Source organism: Syngnathus typhle, linkage group LG2 (genome assembly GCF_033458585.1).
Source record: "Syngnathus typhle isolate RoL2023-S1 ecotype Sweden linkage group LG2, RoL_Styp_1.0, whole genome shotgun sequence".
NCBI lineage: Eukaryota > Metazoa > Chordata > Actinopteri > Syngnathiformes > Syngnathidae > Syngnathus > Syngnathus typhle.
This window is the reverse complement of record NC_083739.1, coordinates 7,432,485-7,453,460: the sequence shown is the minus strand read 5'-3', so window position 1 is coordinate 7,453,460 and position 20,976 is coordinate 7,432,485. Positions and strand designations below refer to the sequence as shown.

The window sequence follows — 20,976 nt, the reverse complement described above, 5'->3', positions numbered from 1 at the left end:
CAAGCTGTCAGTCAAGGTCACAGGTTGAGCAGTGGGAAGCAGGATGCTGTGTTTAAGTTGTTGTTTGGACTGTCATCATTTGTACTGTGTGTACTTTGTTTTTTCATCAGAACCTAATTCACTTCTGGTTTGCGTTTTGTGTTTTTTTTTCTTCATTATCTCGACTCTATGTCTTGACTCTCATTCTTCATTTGCCTTGCAAGTAATGTTTTCAACCAATCCGAGTTCTTTCTATGTGGGCCTTGTTATGTCGGTAGTCTGTATTCCTGGTTTGTGTTTTGTCCAACACATTTGTGTTGTCATTTGTGTCCCTGTGTCCATTTTGCTGGTGTTTTTAGAATTGGGGAATTTTCACGCTGGCGCTTAGGTGCCTCTGTACTGTACGAAAATACTAAACTATATTTGTGTTTCATGCACGGCTTAGCGCCATGTTCTTCCATGTGCTCAAACACTTTTCCAGCTGTGCACTTTCTCTTGTCAACTTGATGATGCATCCACTCTGGGAAATTTTCAGCTTATGCGCTCTAGGGACTTTGTAAAGTCCAGTTTTGGTCAAATATTATCTTGAAATTAGAATTCGATAACAACATACACCGCCACACGTTAGGAGGGATTTCTAGAAAGAGATCAAATGAATGTGAAGAAACTGAAAAAGTGAGATTTTATCACGGAGATCAACGAGGCACTGAGTCAGATAGTACTGTCTTTTAGTTGTGATATTAATTGGCGCTTATTTCACTTACAACTGCGAGGAGAGACTCTTGTTAAAACATGGGGTCTGTTTTGCATTCAAAGACAAGCCATGGGAGTTTTGGGAAATTGCAGGGCTCCCACTAGCTCCCACCGTTACAAAAACTTCAGTAATGGCACCATAGTTACATATTCAGTCATTGTTTTTATGCCAAAATGTGTCCGACTCTCTCGGTCCATGGTGCAAGGAAGGTTGAGCATTGCCGATCAGTGATGCCAGTAACTCATGACTCAGTAGCGAGTTACTTTCACGCGATACATTTTCCACACAAGTCGTCAGACTATACAGTTACTTTTGTAACAGCTAACATTTTCTCAAACACAGGCTTTTTTTTTTAATAAAAAACAACTAGCAATGTATTATTTAAAATCCAGATTTTTTTTTAACTCAAGTCAAAAAGGTTGTCTTATTTTATTTGAATGAAAACTAACTTTATTCTTTCATGTCTCTGTTGAAAACACAAGTAGCTGATGTAACTATTATAAATATTCTATTATAATTCACTTTATTTTAAAGCAAGTAATCAGTTCGTTGCATTAGTTAAGTTAGTTACTTTTTCAAGGCGACTGTGGAAACATAGCTGCTGATCTTTTTTTTAATGGACCTCCAAACATGCGAAAAAAATCATAACAAGCACAATATTATCATCACATTGGTTTTAGTGGATTTATTTGAGACGTCGTTTTAAAAAACATGTTCTTCTTCAAAGTGTTAATGTAAGCAGTCCTGACTGCCCCACGACACGCTCTGCAAGGTATATTCATATTCAAAGGGTGCTACATTTTTCTCAGGGTTTTCAATATTTACAAGTTTCAGGAAAACTCCCATGCTCATTGACTTATATCCAGCTTCAGAATTCAATGAATATCCTTTTTGGTGTTTGCACACACATTCTCATCTTGTGTGTGTTGGAACTCTGGATGGGGGAATATGCGTCGATAAAAAATGACTAAGGCCGAATGGAAAAATACGTATAACCCTTACTGCAAATATGCCATGCAAACATACCCTCCTCCAGTTCTTATTTTATTGCAATACCAGACAGATATGGAGTAACCCAACTAAACATAAAATGCCCTTTTAATGCAATTTGAAAGAGATATAAGTCCATCAATTTTCCTAACCGCATATCCTCACGAGGGTCACGTGTGTGCTGGAGTCTAGTGTCTGAAGATTTAGTAAATAAAGATTAATAAAATTCAATAAGGTACGTTATGTCATATGAAATCTAAATTGCTGGATTAGTTCATAATACCCGTCTAACATTTCATCACCGCATGCACATAGCCAAGTTACATGACATTTGACGGCATGTTTTCCCATTTAAAAAGATCCAGTTTTAAGTGGATTGCCGACCAAATTTTAATTGGAACGTAAAATCTTCTTGAGTTCATGACAGCATTTCAAATGTAAAATTTTGTAATGTGTTCAATCCAAGATTCACACGTGAAGCTCTGAAGTTTCATTTTCTTTTTCGTAATCTCAGCGTAAAGCACCAATCATAAGGTATTGATTTGGAGTTGCTTTGTGTCCTCACTCTCTTTTTAAGTCCAGATCTGTTGGCGTTCAATGAAGAATTGATCACACCGAGAGGAGGCCGCTGTGATTAATTGACTTCCTCACTGATCGAGCCAATTCCTTCCTGTGCGGTCCACAGGTGGATTGAAAGATTCAGTGGCTTCCTTTAATCTGCGTCTATTTTTGTGCGTGTGTGTGTGTGTGTTTGTGTGTGTGTGCGTGTGTGTGTGCGGTGCTAGGCTGGAGCAGTGAAAGACTACATCAAAATGATGCTCGAGGCAGAACAACTCAAGTTTCTTGTTTTTGCCCACCACCTCACAATGCTGCAGGCTTGCACCGAGGCTGTGGTTGAGGCCAAGGTAAGGGCAACATCACCCATCTATTCACCATTATCTGTCATCCCGTCACTTTTCAATTGCTTTGAATTGTAAAAAGAATCAGTGAAGTAGGTATACTTTTCCCCACTCAGAAAGTAAACTTTTACTTTTACTGCGGCTTCTCGCCTACGACGTAATTCACAAGTTGTCACAAGCAAACGGCATCACTTTGCTCAGCGCTGGAAACTAGCAGGAGGGTTCAAGAGTGTGTGTACGGCATAGGTCGAGGAGGTGTTGGATGTATGTAATGCTTCACGACAACGTGCGATAACACCTTCGGATGTGAGACGCGCATTCCGCCGCGTTCGCACTTCCCAATTAATACAGTGGGTCTAAAAAAAGGTCTAATCTGTGAGGAGAAGAGGCGGCTGTTTCTTGTGTCTAATAACACAGCACAAATAGCACCTTGCTGCTGCAGGCCTTTTCCCTGTGGCACAACAGTTGAGGTTGCGTTTGAACTTTCTAAGTTCTTTTTTGTTGAGAACCCAAATGCCAGAGAAAAGCGCAGCTGTTAGAACAGCGGGCTATTTTCTCTGCGTCTCATGGCCTTGAGACGATGTTAAAAAGAGACAAATCCTTGTTTGTGACGTTTAGAACTCAAACTGGCCTTGTGTTTGTATTTTCCTAGTGAGCCACCTCTAAATATTTTTGATGCTGTACTTCAATTGAGGTGCATGTTGGAGCTGCACAGTGTGAACGTGGAGCAGCTCTGCATGACCCAAGGATCCAAACAAAACAAAAGAGCCCTCGCTATGATGCATTAACAACTCAGCCAAGTTGTGCTCGAGTGGACCTTCAGCTGTTGCTCTCTTTGTTTGGCAGAAAAAAAAAACTTTTTACTGCCGTTAATTCATCCCAACCCTTCCACTCAGCTTTGTTCATTTGCACGTCTGTCACAGAAATGTCCCTAATACGAAGTACATGTTAATAATAAACTGCTCTTTGTTTGCAGTATCCAGCACGAACCACTTTTCTTTTGCAATTGCAAAAGCTTTTTTTTTTTTCAAATCAAGTACCGTATGGGTGTACACAATTTGTACACCTGACCTCTTTCCAATTGTGTGAGCGTATTTCTCCCTGAGATAGACATGCATTAGTAGAGAAGAGCCACGCTATTACTTGTGCACTGCATGCTCGTGTTTTAAATGACATAAACACCCTAACAAATGAAAGAAGTGGTGTTTGAATAAATATAAATTATTTTAAAATTAACATTTCTCTGGCATACTGGATGGATGGATGGATGGATGGATGGATGGATGGATGGATGGATGGATGGATGGATGGATGGATGAGTGGATATTTTATTGGTCCAAAGAAAATGTATGGATCTAGCAGCAGCATGCAGATATATCTTGAATATACATTCGAATGAACTATAACACAGTAACCATACATTGCAACTGGCCTGAGATAAATGTGAATTAAAATGTGTTCAGAAATTAAGAAGATTGAATTTGTAGCAAACTTAAACATCTGCAGAAATTGAAATTTGTATACTATAAAATGCTTTTATAAATAACTGGGCCAAATAACATTTGTCAATGTACTCACACATTTAATGTTGCGATTTTACAAAACTTTGCCCATAACAATCAAAGTACAATATTGCAAATCTTGATTTTCAACAGAGAGTAATTATTATCAAACGTATGGAAATTGAGAAGCGGATAAAATCTCATTTGGGTGATCTAATTTGTTAAGCTATGTATAAACGACTCGATAAATGGAGATCTACAGCTGCTTTGGTAAACAAGCAGTGAACATTGTTTGCTTTTGTTACACAGGCAAGTTATATTCGTATCGATGGCAGCGTCCCGTCCTCTGAGAGAATCCAGTTAGTTCACAAGTTTCAGAATGACCCTGACACAAGAGTGGCCATCCTCAGCATCCAGGCAGCTGGTCAGGTACTGTACGCAAGCATGCACGCGCACTGCCTTTGGCACACACACCCCTCACGTCAGTGAGCAATTTTTGGCTCCTCATCAGGGTTTGACCTTCACCGCTGCCAGCCACGTGGTGTTTGCTGAGCTCTACTGGAACCCGGGACAGATTAAGCAGGCTGAGGATCGCGCTCATCGTATCGGGCAAACGTCATCTGTCAACGTACACTACCTCATCGCCAAGGGTACCTTCGACAGCGCCATGTGGTCCATGCTCAACAAGAAGGTATTTTACAGTCTTAAGAAACTCCCGATTCCAATTCAGTTCAAGTTACAATTAAATTTGACTCCCCAGGTTAAAAATACACCAATAGGAGTACATTTAGACAATTTAGAATTGTTATCCCTACCATGTAAACATGTGGCATGTCACCTCCATTTTTTTGCAATAAAACATTTGAAAATAAAAAAACAACTTATTTGTGCATATGAAGTATAAAAGTAAACATGAAAATTGTGTGTAACGCAAAAAGCAATTTGCACACAATTTTAAACATTTATTCCTTTTTGGAAATTGTAATAAAAAAAATGCACGATAATAAACTGCACGGCAGTTTGCAGGCAACTTTGCAGAGAATCTAAATCGACCCTAAACTTCAGATTTAAAAAATAGAAGGCGCAGAAGTTCCTTTCAACATAAGCGTTCACACAGTCTCAAATACTCACGCGCCGACTCACCGACATCATATGCAGAATTTTCCATAAATGTTATTCTTGCAATTTTACCCATTTCGGAAATAAGTTTTGTTTTTTACTTGGGTTGTCTTTTTTTAGATGTTAAAATTGCCTTGTGGATGCAAAGCAATTAATTGTGAGGATGAAGGGATGGACGGACGGACGGATGGATGGTGGAGCCTTTGGTCCGTACTTTGTCGAGGCTATAATGGTGGCAGTCATTACAGGCTCAAGTTTTCTTTTTTTTTTACTTTGTCATAACCTTGGCACACCTACCTTTAGGCAATTTCATCCATTGCCCTTGACAGCCCCTCTCGAGCTCTATCAGGTTGAATGGGAACCATCTGTGTTCAGATTTTCAGATATCTTCAGACTTATTCAAACTGATTCAAGTCTAGGATCTGGCTGGGCCGCTCAAAGACATTCACCAGAGTTGTGCTGAAGTTGTCTTTTGATATCTTGGCTACGTGACACCTGCTGAAATGTAAACCGTTTCCACAACCTGACGACAAAAAAGGAGTCGATTTTTGTGCAGGGTGCCTGCAATTTGCTGCATTCATCTTTTCCCCCAATGTTGATAAGTCAGTTCCTACTTGCTGAAAACATTATTGTCCTTCTTTATTAAGATTGGATGAACCCCTTGAGATGCAACATCTCATTTGCGAGGGGTCCCAAAACATTGCCACAACATTATGCTGCCGCCACAATACTTCACTGTAAAAATGTTTTTGGCAAGGTGTTGAGCAGTGCCTGGTTTCCTTCAAACATGATATCTGGCAGTCAAGCAATAGAGCTCTATCTTTGCACCATCAGACCAGAGAATTTTGTCTCTCATGCTCTGACAGTCCTTCAGATGCCTTTGACTACAGGCTAGCTGCCATGTGCCTATTGATAACATGAAACAGTAGCTTCCGTCTGTTCGCTCTACTTTACAGACTATGAAGAATGAACCATGGCGCTCTGACAGACAGTGATCACATTCTTGGTCATCTCCTGCCTAAGACTTTTCTCTGCTAATTGCTCAGCTCTATGAAAAGTCCTGATATTTCAAAATCTTCTATTTACTGTTTATGGAGGAGACTGTGCTCATTTGTTTCGATTCAGATCTGTGCCTCAAGACAACCCTGTCACCTAAGGCAATTCCTTTGACTGAATGCTTGGTTTATTCTCTGACCTGCACTGTTTTATATTTTATTAAGCTGCACTCATTTATAACAATCTGTAAAGGGAGTTGTTTTTTTTAATGCATTTATGAATTTTCCTCTTGTTTTATGATGAAGTATTTTGGATTTGAAATGTACTCAATTTACATCAGTAGAGTTTTGCAAAGCTCAGGAAAATTTGTCTTTGAAAGGAAACCGTGACAGGCAGCACTCTTAACGGAAGGAAGGAGTACCTGAAGGCTGAGGAGGGAGACAAAGACAAGTGGGACTTCCTCAACTTTGCCAATGCGTGGACACCTAGCGAGCTTCCTTTAGAGAAGAATACTGGACTTGACGCAGATGGGGAAGTGTTCTTCACTCATGTGAGATGGTGAAATTGTTTCTTTTAAGCAGATAATGAAAGATGGGAGCAAAAACCAGTATTGTCTTTTCATCATCTTGATTAGGATATTAACAAATAAGAAGAAATGTTATGAGCCAAATGTATTCATGTGGCGTTTCTTTTCCCCCATAGTTTGAAAAGGAGAATCAACATGATATTCGTAACTTCTTTTCTCCGGATACCAGCAAGAAGAAGAAGAGGAAACGACTGCAAGATGAAGATGAGTCTTCTTCCGTCTCCCCAGAACCCAAGAATTCTGCAGCTTGCGGGGGAAGACATTCTGAAATTAAAACAAAGAAGAAAGAAGAGACCGGCTCTCAAATGTCCATCACAGACGACAGTGACTTCTCCCCACAGACAAAGAGGATCCGAGAGGTGAAGTCCAGCCCAAGCCAAAGGTCCGCATCCCGGGGCAAGCGAAGGTTGACGCAGGAGGCGAGCACGTCGGCCCAACATGAGTCTTTGGAGTCAAACACTTCCAGTAAAGCATGGGCCTGCGGAGCGTGTACTTACTCAAATAGCAACTTGTTGCCGTACTGCGAGATGTGTGAATGGCCACGCTCTTCTTCAGCTTCACCATCAGGTAAGAATGGCCAGCACTTTTCTGTCTTCATTTTTCTCACTGTCATGTCAGGCTGTTGCCACCAGTTTTAATTAGAGTTAGTTTTTGTATTGTGTTTGTTTTTTTAAATTTAGTTAGTTCCAATTTATTTTCAGGGTAGCTTTATTAGTTTTTATAAGTTTTAGTTATTTTTAGTGTTTATTTTTTTATGGATTTTGTTTGTTGGCAAGATTAAAATAAACCTGGTAAGTATTGTGTAATTAAAAATTCAACAAAAATATGACTTTAAGATATTTGGATCAAGCAGGGTTAGATCTTCAACTAATTGCCAAATGACGTTTGAGCACCATTGCAGACTAAGATGTGTGACTGGAGGCAGGATTGCCAGATTTTAAAATACATAGTTCAGCTGCAAGAATATCGGGTGGCTCCTTTTCCCTCTCTCCCTCTTTCTGCTGATGACAGGTTTTTAGTATAATTCTCACCTGTCAAGTCGAGAGCTCGAGAGAAAGCTGCAAACGACTGGCGCGAAAGTTGGGAAAAAAATGTGCTGGCTCTTGCCAATATCTGTCAGCCCGTGACTAAGTAACATCTGTGCACACCTCAGAAAAAGTTCTGGTCTGTCTCATCAGCTGTAACATCTGAGCTGCACAATACCTCATGTAGTATTTCATTGCATTCTTGTTGTTAGTGAGACACACACACACATACAGGCAGAGTATTCATTTAAGAATTTGTTCAAGCTATCTACTTATCCTCTGAATGCCACCTGTAAAGTGTAACAAAGCTCAATTTTGCAGCTGACTGGAGAAATGTACCTGATTCCAGATGGCAACAACAGCAGCTTTCATTAATTGAACACAAATTGAACACTGTTATGCGACATTGTTGCTAATGGAGTTTTGCTTTTAATTAAACTGTCATGCATTCCTGACCACTTTGCGTGCCAGAACGTGATGTCTCATGCAGGTAGGTGAGAACAAGACATGCAATTGATGTACCACCAATAAATCTGGTTGAGGAAGATTAGGACAGCTTTGATATATTCTACAATGATATCATGTTTAATCAGAGTAGAGCTCATCTTTTGTCCTTTAACAGGTAATATATCTCTCAGCAGCTGGTGCCAAAATAGTCCACAGGAAGAAGTTTCCTCCTGGTTCTTGTGCTGTCTCTGTCCAGTTTTTAACTCATTTCTAGCATTTAATGACACCGCCCCGGTCGCAATGTCTCTTTGAATGTTTGATATTATGCATCATGTGGGCTTCCCGAACGGTTATCATCTCTTTTTTTCATCCCACAGTTGTTCTGGCTCCCTGCAGACAGGAGACTAAAAGATTTTCATCTTTATTTCACACGGATCCTAATAGCACACATGTTTCAGTGTTTTTTTGTTTTTGTTTGGATGATTTGTGACTCAAATATGAAACTTTATCAAGGCTCTAATGGGGGTCTTCGTTTGCAGAATTTGATAAGGAAAGTCATGTTAAGGCCATGCAGGATTTCATTGTTAACATCTTCCTCGGTGGGGACAGCGGAACACAAATTGGGCCTTCTCGCTTGGCGGTCTCGCTCAGCTTGTTAGCAAAGGGGGACAGTGGCGAGGCCAGGTGCCCAGAGAATTGTGTGACATTTGAGCAACTCGTTTGTGGGCTGGCCTTTTGAAGAAACAAGTCACAGAGAGGAAGGATCACTAATTAACCCTCCTCTGCATTTCTGAATTTCATAACTTCTTAGATTTCACACCTCAACTTTACATATTACGTAAGAGGACGTGATTTCAATTGAACATGTGATGGAAGAATAAAGATTGTGCACATTAGTACATATATTCCACCTTTGAGATGAACTAAAACGCGGATTGAGATCTATGGGTGACCTCTGACCTCTCACAAAGTCCCCTGGATCCTTTGAAAAGAAGTGGAGCGTTTTCTAAAGATGAAGCAGTTACAAAAGAGGCTTGTAATTTTCCATCTTCACTATACATTAATAACAAATTTGTAAGAAAACAATACGTTTTCTGAGATTGGCCTAAACATTCACTGTTTTCTATAATGTTGCATAAATGAATTCCTCGCAATGACGGTTCAGCAAAGATTTCCGATTGAAAATAAATAAATTCACAAACATTATAACTTTGAAAACATTGGCGCGGTGAATCTTTTTTTACAGATTCAAGCCCCCAAAACGCCGCCACAGTCTAAACCAAAGGCACATCCAAATATTTTGCCCTTTTAACCCCACAAGTGTACTTGTATAAACGGGCCCTTAGAAATTGATAGAAATTCATTCCTCAAAGGGTGTGTCCTCATTTAAATTGAGCAGTGGATAGGCTGGCGTGCTTTTGTGAATGTATTTGTATATCTTTGAATAGCTATAGCATAATCCTTGCCTTCATTAACATTTCTAGAGTCTTAAAATCCCACCCACTCTTATTTCCGTCTGTGACGAGTGAAATTACACCGCAGTACAACTTTGGTATTTCAAGGGAGGTTGAAACGAGCTCCCCGAGCTCGCCGTGATCACCTCGGTAGAGCGTTGCACAGATGCGGCAATTACTGGGATTGTTATGTTAATACTGATTGCACACACAGCAATGTAGGAGAGCAATTAGGAGAACAATGTGAGATAATGATCATTCACCCTCTTTGAAAATAGCACCCAACACTTGTTGTAGGAACGAGCGAGAAACTGTCAAAGGCATTGCAGTTCGAGAAGATTGGAGCTGACCGCCATGCTATTTCACAGATCTGCACCTCAATTAACCCAACATGTTCCCTCTTGTTTACCGCTGATCAGATGAACATCCTGATTGTCTGATTACTTTATTAGTGTTTCTTTGGAAGGAGGGTTAGGGTTAGCACATTTGCGGCGCAGTTCGTAGTTCAAATTGGGACTCGGGCATTCTTTTGAGGAGTATGTTGGTGCTCAGGTGTAACGCCTTCTTCTGTTTCGATTTACCGTTGCAGCTCACCTGTTTGGGGAATACCCCGTCTCTTGCCCAATGTTAGCTTGGCGGGGCCACAGCTCCCACAAGAACCTAATAAGGACAAGTGCTTTGAAATTTTGGATGGATAGATGTAAATGTACTCAACAAATTTGTCTTCATCCATGCATATCTTTAACACATCTGTTGAAACTGATCTGCGGTCACACAATAATTAATATGCCATATTGAGATGATTCACATCCAGACTCTTGGCCACACTTTGGTAATTCTTGAATGATGGATCCAAGGACTAGAGCTCTGTAATGTGTAATTAAACTCGACAACTGAAAAGATGATCTTAATCATTCTCCTTATGTCTCTGCTCTCAGAGCCCACCAGGCCTCAGCTACCTCCTTCAGCCGAGCGGGCGTGTCATAACCCGTCCAGCTCTGACCAAGAACCCGAGCCCAGTTGGCAGGAATCCCACGCTGCCAATACGTGCAAAAGCAAACAGAGTGACGAGGAGGAGGATGTGCCTACAAAAGACAAACAGCAAGCCGGAGATGCAGAGGAAGGGGACACGCAGCAGCTCAAAGGCAAACAATCAGCGGGAAAGCGAGGTGGCGGCGGCGGCACCTGTGGTGGCAGCTGCGTCCTCCCTGACCACACTCACGGTAATCCCACCTGCAATCTCCTTTTCATATCTGGGAAAATTGGCCTGCGCTACCCAAATAATGCTCTTTAATTTCATCTCTGCAAACCAATAAGGGACTATATCTCTTTCCATATGGGGCCGGGTGTTATTCTTCATATTATTATGCATATCCTCTTTGGGATATTGCCTAGTTCTGCTCAGTGGAAGCGAATGGGAGATATTGAATAAAGTCCCACTAATCTCTTGAGTAAATCTTGTCAAAGCACACAATCTGCTCCTCGTGAAAAGTGCATGCAAAGTTTGAGGTGCAGTCAGTGACCATCAGTGAACCAGAAAAAAAAAAAAAAAAAAAAGCAGTGCTGCTACTACTACTACTAGTAACGCTAGTTCACATCGATTTTTTTAAAATGGTAAAACCTGAGCTGTCTTTTATTCACACTGTAAATAAGTGAATGATGACAGATGTTAGATACATAACTAGTGTGATATCAAAGCAAGGTCACACATTTTGACCCTGAATTCAACAAATGTATGAACGTGACAGTACGGCATAATATGCTGGTGTTGTCATACTGGGTTCAGTCTGTTCATACATCAAGTCCTGGGATGTATAGTGATTTTTGTTAGGGTGTTAGAATCTTAGCATTGCTGGTATAGTATTTCTTTGACAGGGCTTTCACTTGCAATGTAGATTATATACAATTACTTTTAAACAAAATCTCACGGTCGCTTCTGCTGCTGTTCACTCCTTACCATTCAATTACTGTACTTAGCACACTTACCTGACACCTCTTTTGAGGTATAGGTCAACAAGTAGGGACCTGCAGAGTACTTAATCACAGGTCTTCTTGTCAATCTGTGTTGAGGTGTATCCTGCTTTAGATCCTTTTGTCTCCTTTAGCGGTCCCCTGTCACGACTTCTCTGGTGATGTTTATTAGCAGTTTTCAAATTTTCACAGTCCCATTCCAGCTTCCAATTTCTTTTGAACTGGTGTTTGCTGTATTTCTGTCCAAAGCTTGCAATTTGTTATTTTGTTTAGTCGGTAAGTATTAAGGATTGTACATTACCAGTGATTAATAATTCCATCCCTCCATCCATCCATCCGTCCGTCTATCCGACTTTTTGTACTGCAGTCTTTGTTGCTCTCTACATCTCAGCCTCATAATGCAAGATTTTTATGTTGAATATTTTGATCATCTGTTTTGAGCGCCATCATTTCTGTGAAGGAATGCCTACTTTATTTAATGCCCTTGACAGGTGCATTTTGCACATCCCGATTGTCAAAGACTCTGCCCAATTATGTAAAAGAATACTTATTTCCTTACAGTACCATCAAGTGTGATTATTTTTTCTGATGTTTTTGGATTTTTCTCCACGGGCAGTAAAGCCTTGCGGAATAATTCAGTCACCAGAAAACAAATGTTAAATGTGAGCGAAGAGCACCATTTAAGACATCTGGCGAAGTAAAAAGCATCCATTTTTAAAATGGTAGAGGCACTCCTGCAACATTGCCCTGGACATTTCCTCCTCACAACTCGTAATCATCCATCTATCATGCATTGAGTTTGTTTGTTACATGCTGCGGTGTGTCTGTTTCTGGCAGCACAAGTTTAATATGGAACACAGAGGTTGTCCAATAAAGGTGACCTTTGGGGTCAGGCGCGTCGGCTAATGATTTCTCTCTACCTGCCCGGGGTTTTTGGAAGCGAGCCACAGAGCTGTCAGATGCTCCTGCCTCTTGATTGCTCCGAGATTACTTTCCTCATGGCACGCACAAGCAATCACTCCTCCCCCATCTCACCGCCTCACACGCTCAGCTGCCTGTCGCCCGGGCGATCTGCATGAGTCCAGCGTTTATCTACAAATTCATGTTTTCCGGATGTTAGTTCAAACGTTGCAGCAAGCTCAGCTCCACCGAAGTTCTGCATTCTTGAAGTTATAGTTGATTTTTTTTTCTCTCATCTTTTGTTTCAGTCCTGCAAAAGATGAGATGACTCGGTCCAATTAGGCGTTGTTTTCTTTCCCTTGCAGTAAAATAACAGATAAATCCCAAGGCGTGTGATTTGAAGGCACTGTTCATACTGTGCAAGTGACAGTCTAATAAGACGGCTTTGTAAGATGAATTGCCCCCATCAAATAAATGGCCCACTTAATGCAGCTTGCCTGTTCAGCCACTGCAAACGGCCAATTCGGGAGGAACAAAAATGCCTACAACAAAAATCAGGTGCACGTAGTGGAGCTTTTAGGTTTCCTTATGGATGTTGAAAGACAGCGGGAGTTTTATTTTGAAAGGCCAAATATGTTCACAATGCTTTTATTTTCAACATTGGGGAGACCTAGTAACAAAGGTGATAGGAAACACCAGCATGTACAAGGGAAGCGCCAACACAAAAAACAAAACGATCAATTAAACAATGAGACCCTGAAGGAGAACAGACAAGATACTAAATCAACTACCGTAAGTTTCGGACTATAAGTCGCACCGGAGTATAAGTCGCACCAGCCATAAAATGCCCAAAAAAGTGAAAAAAACATATGTATATAAGTTGCTCCTGAGTATAAGTCGCCCCCCCCCACCCAAACTATGAAAAAAACCGCGAAAATTACGGTAATTCACAACTTGCCTCGACATACAGCTAAGGCCTTTTTAAACCTAATTAAGCAAAGCCCATGTCTTTGTAAAAGTATTTTAGCTGAAGCAACCAAGTTGGCTGATCATAGAGGCATTAGCGACATCAGCCAGTGTGCAAGTCAATTGAACACTTAGTACACACACACACACGGCAGACAAAAGGGCCACATGAAGTGATTTAAAGCAAGTATTATCAGCGTCTTATAGGTCATTGTCTAAATGAAGCGTGGTGGAGCAGCGGCAGTCTCATTTCCACCACCTGACCTTTTCTTGTTCGATGCTGGCAGGATGAGCAAGTTACATTGCTGACAGTAATGACCTGCTCTCTGTCCTCCCTCTCCCTCCTCGCTGCTCTTCCACTCATTTTATCACTCACACTCACTCTCCTTTTCTGTGTTGTTGGTTGTGTGAACTTGTTAAACATAAATTGGAAGCGCTCTTTCCAACTAATGGGCCTTCTGTGACTGCATAGGATTACACAACTGATGAACAATGAAAATGAAATTCCAGGTAAAGTGTTTTTCCCGGGACTCGAAATGAGACTTCATTTTCAAGTTCGTCAGAGATGTCTTTAGATTATCTCTGCCTTCCAAGAAAGCTAAGAAACGGGCTCAACACAGAACTGAAACACTTGATTCAGAACAGTACAGTACAATGCAACTTTATTTACATAGCGCATTTTACAACCGCTGCAGCTGTGAAGGGGTGAAACAGATGGAAAATGCAGTCTAAAATATATTGGGAGCCAGTGGAACGAGGCCGGAATTGGGGTTATGTGCTCCCTTTTACGAGCTCCAGTTCGGAGGCAAGCAGCAGCCTTCTGGACTAACTGGTTACGCTTGAGGGAGTACTGGCTGATTCCAATATAAATTGTAATACAGTAGTCTAGTCGAGATGTAACAGAAGCATGGATTCGTGTTGTTGAGAAAGAAAGACCTTTACCTTAGAAGAGTCTGGATTTAACAACAGCACTGATTTGGTCGTCGGAGACTGCCGGCTTTAGACTGTCAGGGAGTGAGACAGGGTGACCAAATGCAGCACGATCCTGTATTGAAAAGAGGAAAAGGGAAGTGAGACGCAGGACTCGCGATCTGGCTGGCGTAGCTGTGCTGAAGAGTGTAGCGCGTAAATGTGGCGAGCAAGTGGCGGCGATCGGAGCGTGGTCAAGGACGGGCCAATAGGCGGCAATCGAGGCGTGGTTGGTCAGTTTACCGAAACGATTGGCAACAGAGAAAAGGCACAAACTGATAGGCTAATTGCTCAGGGAGCAACGGGTAGCATACAGGAACGAACTGAAAAGGGAGTGACTGGATGACAGGGTTTAAATAGAGAGCCTGACAGGTGTGGGTGATCCAGCCGATTGGGGCGTGGCCGAGCCGCCGGTGACCCCGGAACGTGACGTGGACAAGATGCCAAGTGGGCCCCAGACAACAGTGTAGGATGTACAGGGACCACTGTGACCAAAATCCATAATATCTGTTTTCTTATAATTGAAATTTATAAAATTCAGTTACATCCAGACTTCGATATCCTCAGGGCAGGACATGAGTGGACTTAATAGGAAGGCATCATCTTTGCTCAACAGGACATACGTAGATCTGACTGTCATTTGCATAGTAGTGGAAAGAAAAGCCATGTTTTTGTAGTAAGGAACCTAAGGGCAGCAAAAATAATCAAAACGGCAAGGACCCCAATAAAGATCTCTGTGGAACACCATACAACAGAAGGGCAGATCGGGACTCAAAGCGACCAGAAAAGTCAGCTCAGGTTAGCTAGTCTAACCAAATTCCAGATTCTAGCTGTAAAAAAATGTCAAAGCTCCATTTGGCCTTTTTAGTAAAATGATTATTTTAGCAAGGCTTATGGGATTCATCACATGCCCTGTGTTCTTATCATGTCTGAAATATTCATACATTCATGCGAACGTATTCTTCTTTGTCCAGACCTGGAAGCTACAAAAGCTAAAGACTGTCAGGAAGGTGATCATCCAGCATACCAGGGTTTGCAGTTCTGTGCCAGCCAATTCACAGACCGAATATATATCTACGATAAGGTAGATACGTGCTTCTTTGGTGTATTAAACATTTGGGCAATCGACAAACTTCTTATGTATTCATCTTTCTTGGTACAGGTGTACATATCCACTCAGGCACTTGGGTCGAGTAGTAAAGTTCTGGGCTCTGCTAGTCACTGAAAATGTATAGTACTGGTCGCAGGTCTGCTACCAAGCTCAAGCTTTATCCACACATTAAAAGTCAAGAAAGTCAAAAGTCCGCTTTATTGTCAATCCCTTCACATGTCAAGACACACAAAGAAACCGAAATTACGTTTCCTCTATCCCACGGTGACAAGACATAGTACATGATAGACATACAACTAGACGACACAAAATAAAAACAAGAAGGCACAAACAATAAATAATAAATAAATAATATACTAAAAATAATAAGTTACAATTACTCAGTATTATGATGATGATGATGACAGAACTTTTACTTGTCACAGCAGCGTAACAAGAGTGCAAGAATACAAGAGAATGATTGCGTTGTTTTCATTAGCTTCTGTGAGTTAATAAAAACTTTTTAATGTGCCCCATGTTTTCCATTTTAAGCCAAAATAGCAGACAGCTGAGCAATCATAATGATTGGCAGTGAATGGCGCTTATTGTGAAACCACACACATATACAAAAGTCATACCTCATTTTTCTTCCTCGCTTTTGTGCCAAATGTGATGGGTTCATTTTCAGTTCACGTGCCATCCCTCCAGTTTCACCGAAATCGCAAATATTATGTAGTTTTATTAATCCTGCTAACAAATAAATCACACTATTTCCGCAGCGTGCGCTCGAAATGCGCTTATAGCCTAGCGAGGGAATATTTGACTGGACAAAAGAAGTGTCAGTTGAATCTTATGGGCTGTATTCACTAACGGTGTGTACACACCAATTTGTGCCTAACTGGGTATTTTTTGCATGCAGTTGAAAAAAACGTAGTTTCTTATTATTATTAATGTTATTAATATTATTAATATTATTACCATTATCATCATTGTTATTAATATTGTTGTTATTATTATTATTATTACAATAATAAATAGATAATAATAATTATTATTATTATAATTATTATTATAATTATTATTATTATGACCATTATTTAAACCCCTAAAAACTTAGATAAAATAAAACAGAGACCTTTTCTGTCAAGATGTCCTTCCACAAGTCATTGTGTTCAACTTTAACCGAATGCACTTCAACTTTCTGTAAGTTACAGTATGTTAGCAGAGCTTCATGACTCCTTTTGAAGACAAACTATTGTTTAACCCGAGTGTGACTCTGATTACACTCCAGTGCATTCCTAACACACGTCGTGAGTGTCACCAACCAACAGGGCCAACTATCGATCGCTCCGTGATGACTCAACCCTTTTGTTTCATTCATGAGGGATCAAACTCTAACATGGATGAGAGACACGAGGGTTTTACCTAAAGGGGACCAATGTGTGTTGAACTGAATCCACAATGCTATATTAGCACGACAGCAATAGAGAAGTGTCATGTATGCATGGCTGAAACGATAAGCCACAGAGATAAATGTCCCCCGCTGTCATTTAAATGATAAACTGGAGGAGTTCTGCCTGGAAAGCTGTCACATTGGGATAATCCTGGAGCAGGAGTAGAATTCACATGGGGGGGGGGGGGGGGCAGCTCAGTTCACAATCAGAGGACAATTTACTGCCAGATTTAAACTTAGAAATACTGTATTAAGAATATGAGGAAATTGATGTGGAGGTTCTAGACGTCATTGTTATTTTCGTCACTGCTCCTGTTATCAGGTGACTGGTGTGTCAGATGGCAGCGACTTGCCACCTACGTATAGATAATAAGACTTGGTTTTCAGCTTATTCACAGTGGATGCATAAAATGGAGCAAAAGTAACAATATGTAGCAAGGGTTGAGTTTTGGCTTGTACGTATTTATGAGCGTAATGTTACATACCGCACACGATCACTCTCATAGAATTACAACTTCATTTAGTCTTTGTGTTCAAGTCTTTTTGAACATCCATAGTCCTTTCCTTGTTCTTGACTTTGAGAATCCCAGTTCTTTTAAATCAAATAATATTTCATAATTTGACCTTGTGCAACCCATAATGCATTCACATGGGGAGGGGGCATCTTATTTGAAGTATATAGAGGATATCAAAGATTTTAAAAGTTCCACTGCATAGTAAATGATTGTCTTTATTTCACCTCCCCTAAATCGTGATGCACCACCTCTGCTGATGAGATGAGCTGTAATGTTGTTGACATGGTAGCAGCTTTCTCTAGCAAGAATATTGTAATGCTAAGTGTGGGAATTGGGAGGATAGTGTGAATTTTCTATCCACTAAAAGTCTAATCCTTTGCCATGCTGCTGCAGCACAATCCGTTCCCTGCCTCTCTGCCATTTAGGTGGCCATAATCTAAATAAACACACAAGCCACTGCACATTGGTGATACTAAGGAAAACATCCCAGTGCTGATTTGGACCCGAGTTCCATACAGTGTGTTATTAACCTTTTCACTTTATCTCTTCTCCTGCCTGTCGCTCTCCTTGCTCCACCATCTTCACGTCTGAACTGAAGTGTCTCTTGCCCCTTAACTCCACTTTGCATTCTCTGTTTTGTAAAATGCTCATGATGCTTGACAGTAGTCCTCCTTCCTGAAGCCTCTCTCAAGCTCGGTTCACAATGAGGGTGCACTGAATCTTCGCCTAGCAAGCGTGAGCACTCCAAAAGTGGGAATTAAGTGTGAAAGGAATGAAAAAATAATAGTAATTCAGGGATTGTTGATGGTGTTACTTTTTACATCGTCGCGCAGTTACTAGCAGATCATTATCACGGTGAGTATGCGGCTATGCACCAACCTTCTCGAGTCGTTGGTTTTAATGCGTGCGCATTATGACAAGAGAAGTATTTTCTTTAAAGCAGTCTACATCTATGTATTTGCATTAAAGAAGTGAGGAAACTGATGAGAATTACTGTGGCAACCAGCAAAGAGTGGCAACTCCACTCATATGGGGTGCTTATTAGTCGTTGTTAATAAAACAAGTAAGATTGTGTTAAGACGTCAACAAGCACGCACCACATATAGCAGTGACTTTGTCTTTAGTAATAAGAACAGCGAGAGATAGAGTATTAATACTTATTGGAACAAATCATCTCGCTTGAGGCTAACCCTTGGTCTCCATCGTCTCATCTGTTAGGACGGCGCTCCGTTGAACTTGAGCTTCATCCCCCTGGACATCAAACTAACCAACTGGGACGACCTGCCTGAGGATTTCAGCCGGCACAAAGAAAATCAAATACAGGTCTACCCTTTGTGTGTGCTCGTGTGTGTGCGCGTGTGTGCGCGAGAATGTCTATGCATGTGTGTGCTTGCTGTAATTTATATACCTTGCTATTCTGTAACAGAACCTTGTAGTGTTAAATATGTTAGCAATAACAACATGACAAGATTTCCCAAAAATGACCGTCTTTCAAAATGCGGAATCTGGTGGGGACGTCTACTTCAACTAGATTCGAAGACATCTGTGGGTCAAAATTATGTAGTTTAAGACACAGACCCTTGTCGTAAAACCTCATTTTAACTCCAGTACCAAGAAATGGAAGATTGTTCGGAAGAGCAGTGTCTGCAGTAGAATAAGTCATGTACTTCAGCAGTCAATTCAAGGATTTTCAAATTATTGTATTTCCCCAATGCCCTAACTTCATTGTAATTAGTGTTTGTAGAATAAATATAGTTTGCAGATGGAGATTTCAACCACTTACTGAGATACTTGGAAATTCACAATTCTGACTGGAGTGCATTGCACTATTGTTTAGTTTAGTTTTTTTCCTCTTAGTTTTTTTACATTTACGTATCATAGTTTTTTTTTACTGGCTAGAGTAAATTTGATGTTTTTGCTGCCTTGTCTTCAGGCTCGTGGCATCCATTTAAACTTAGAAGCTACAAGCTGACCTTTATTTTGCAGTATGATAAGATGTAATCGTTAACCAGGCCTTAGTAAAGACGAGGCACAGCATTATCAAATCTAACTTATACCTGACACCACCGCTGGCAATCATGAGCAAATAGCACAACATTATGGCTCAGTATGGACACCAGTTTCCACCCCTGCGGGGTCTAGAGGGAGAAAGGCTGGAGGAATTGCCGGGAAGGGGGTTGAAGATGGAAAGAAAGCGAGGGAGGCTGAGCCAGTGTCAAGAGACAGGCAAGGCAGCGAATGCAGTTTTATGAGGATCATTACAGGTAGACGGATCATCGCCTCAAACGACCCCGCGTGCACCAAACAGCTCGTACGGAATGCAGCAACCTGCCTTTGTCCAGTCCCCATCAGTCACGTTTATGCCCATTTTTAAAGGCAAGGTGTGAGTTGCAACCATTATTTACATCCTACTTTGCTCCACTTATCCCCCTTTTTTTTTTTTTTTTACATAGGATCAGATAGGTTTGGATGTTTTTCTGCTTTATTAAAATCACGTCAAAACTACATTATGTATTTGATTTGGTCGTCTTTGTAAGATGTCAGATTGACTTGATGGTCCAAAACATTCAAGAGGGATAAATATGCAATAAATCACAAAAATTAAGAAGGGGACAAATCCTTTTTAACAGCACTGGCTGTGTTACACAAACATGATGTTGCACATTCAGGGTTATTTCAATGATTTACTATATTGTTAAAATAGTATACCGTACCTCTGACAATGTTCATCAAATGTGATCATTTTCTTTAGATTTTAATTATCAAAGAAGTCAAAGTGACTCTGTCTATTGATTCAATGTATTCTGGCTACTATGCATAGATTTTACCATCAGACAGCCAGCACCCAGTGTTTTGATAGCCTTGAATGATGCTAGCTTCTCAATACTATAGTTTTGGCAAACAGTAAATACCCATCCAAAGTATAATATTATTATCCATTAAATTTTATGTGGGCTCCCTGTTATTTTTCTTTTGGATTTTCTTTGAAAGCCTCACCTGTTCTAAAGCATATCTATCACTATGTCTCAGTTTGATCGGTTTGATTTGACCGGCTGGAAAGTCATCTTCATGTATATGCCTTTTGCTGATTGTTTTTGAATAGCTCTACGGTGCCTTAGATATAAAATAAAAAAAACTATACATTCTTTTCTTGCCACCTTTCAACCCCAACTTCAATACGAAATATATCAACGTCTCCCTTGCAGGTGCTGCGCTTCGTTCAGGGATGGAGCAGCCTGGCAGCCATGAAGCAGAAGCTGCTTCGACGTAGCCGTCTCCTCTACCACAGCCCCACGCTTGGCTTGCAGCAGCTGGCCAACGCCCAGCGACCTCACACCAGCACCAAGAGGTCAGGCTCCTG

At 40.8% G+C, this 20,976-nt stretch overlaps 1 protein-coding gene across 6 annotated transcripts in view; it reads left to right on the top strand.

Annotated features, from left to right (window-relative positions):
- The window catches only part of zranb3 (zinc finger, RAN-binding domain containing 3), a 51,658-nt gene that overhangs the window by 18,292 nt on the left and 12,390 nt on the right, over window positions 1-20,976 (top strand). For all 6 annotated transcript variants that reach the window (XM_061270394.1, XM_061270404.1, XM_061270385.1 and 3 more), the window contains exons 9-17: window positions 2,509-2,628; window positions 4,434-4,553; window positions 4,636-4,815; window positions 6,619-6,789; window positions 6,942-7,392; window positions 10,690-10,974; window positions 15,532-15,641; window positions 18,834-18,938; window positions 20,822-20,964. In XM_061270394.1, coding sequence (XP_061126378.1) covers window positions 2,509-2,628; window positions 4,434-4,553; window positions 4,636-4,815; window positions 6,619-6,789; window positions 6,942-7,392; window positions 10,690-10,974; window positions 15,532-15,641; window positions 18,834-18,938; window positions 20,822-20,964 — 1,685 coding nt within the window. The remainder of the gene's footprint in view (window positions 1-2,508; window positions 2,629-4,433; window positions 4,554-4,635; window positions 4,816-6,618; window positions 6,790-6,941; window positions 7,393-10,689; window positions 10,975-15,531; window positions 15,642-18,833; window positions 18,939-20,821; window positions 20,965-20,976) is intronic.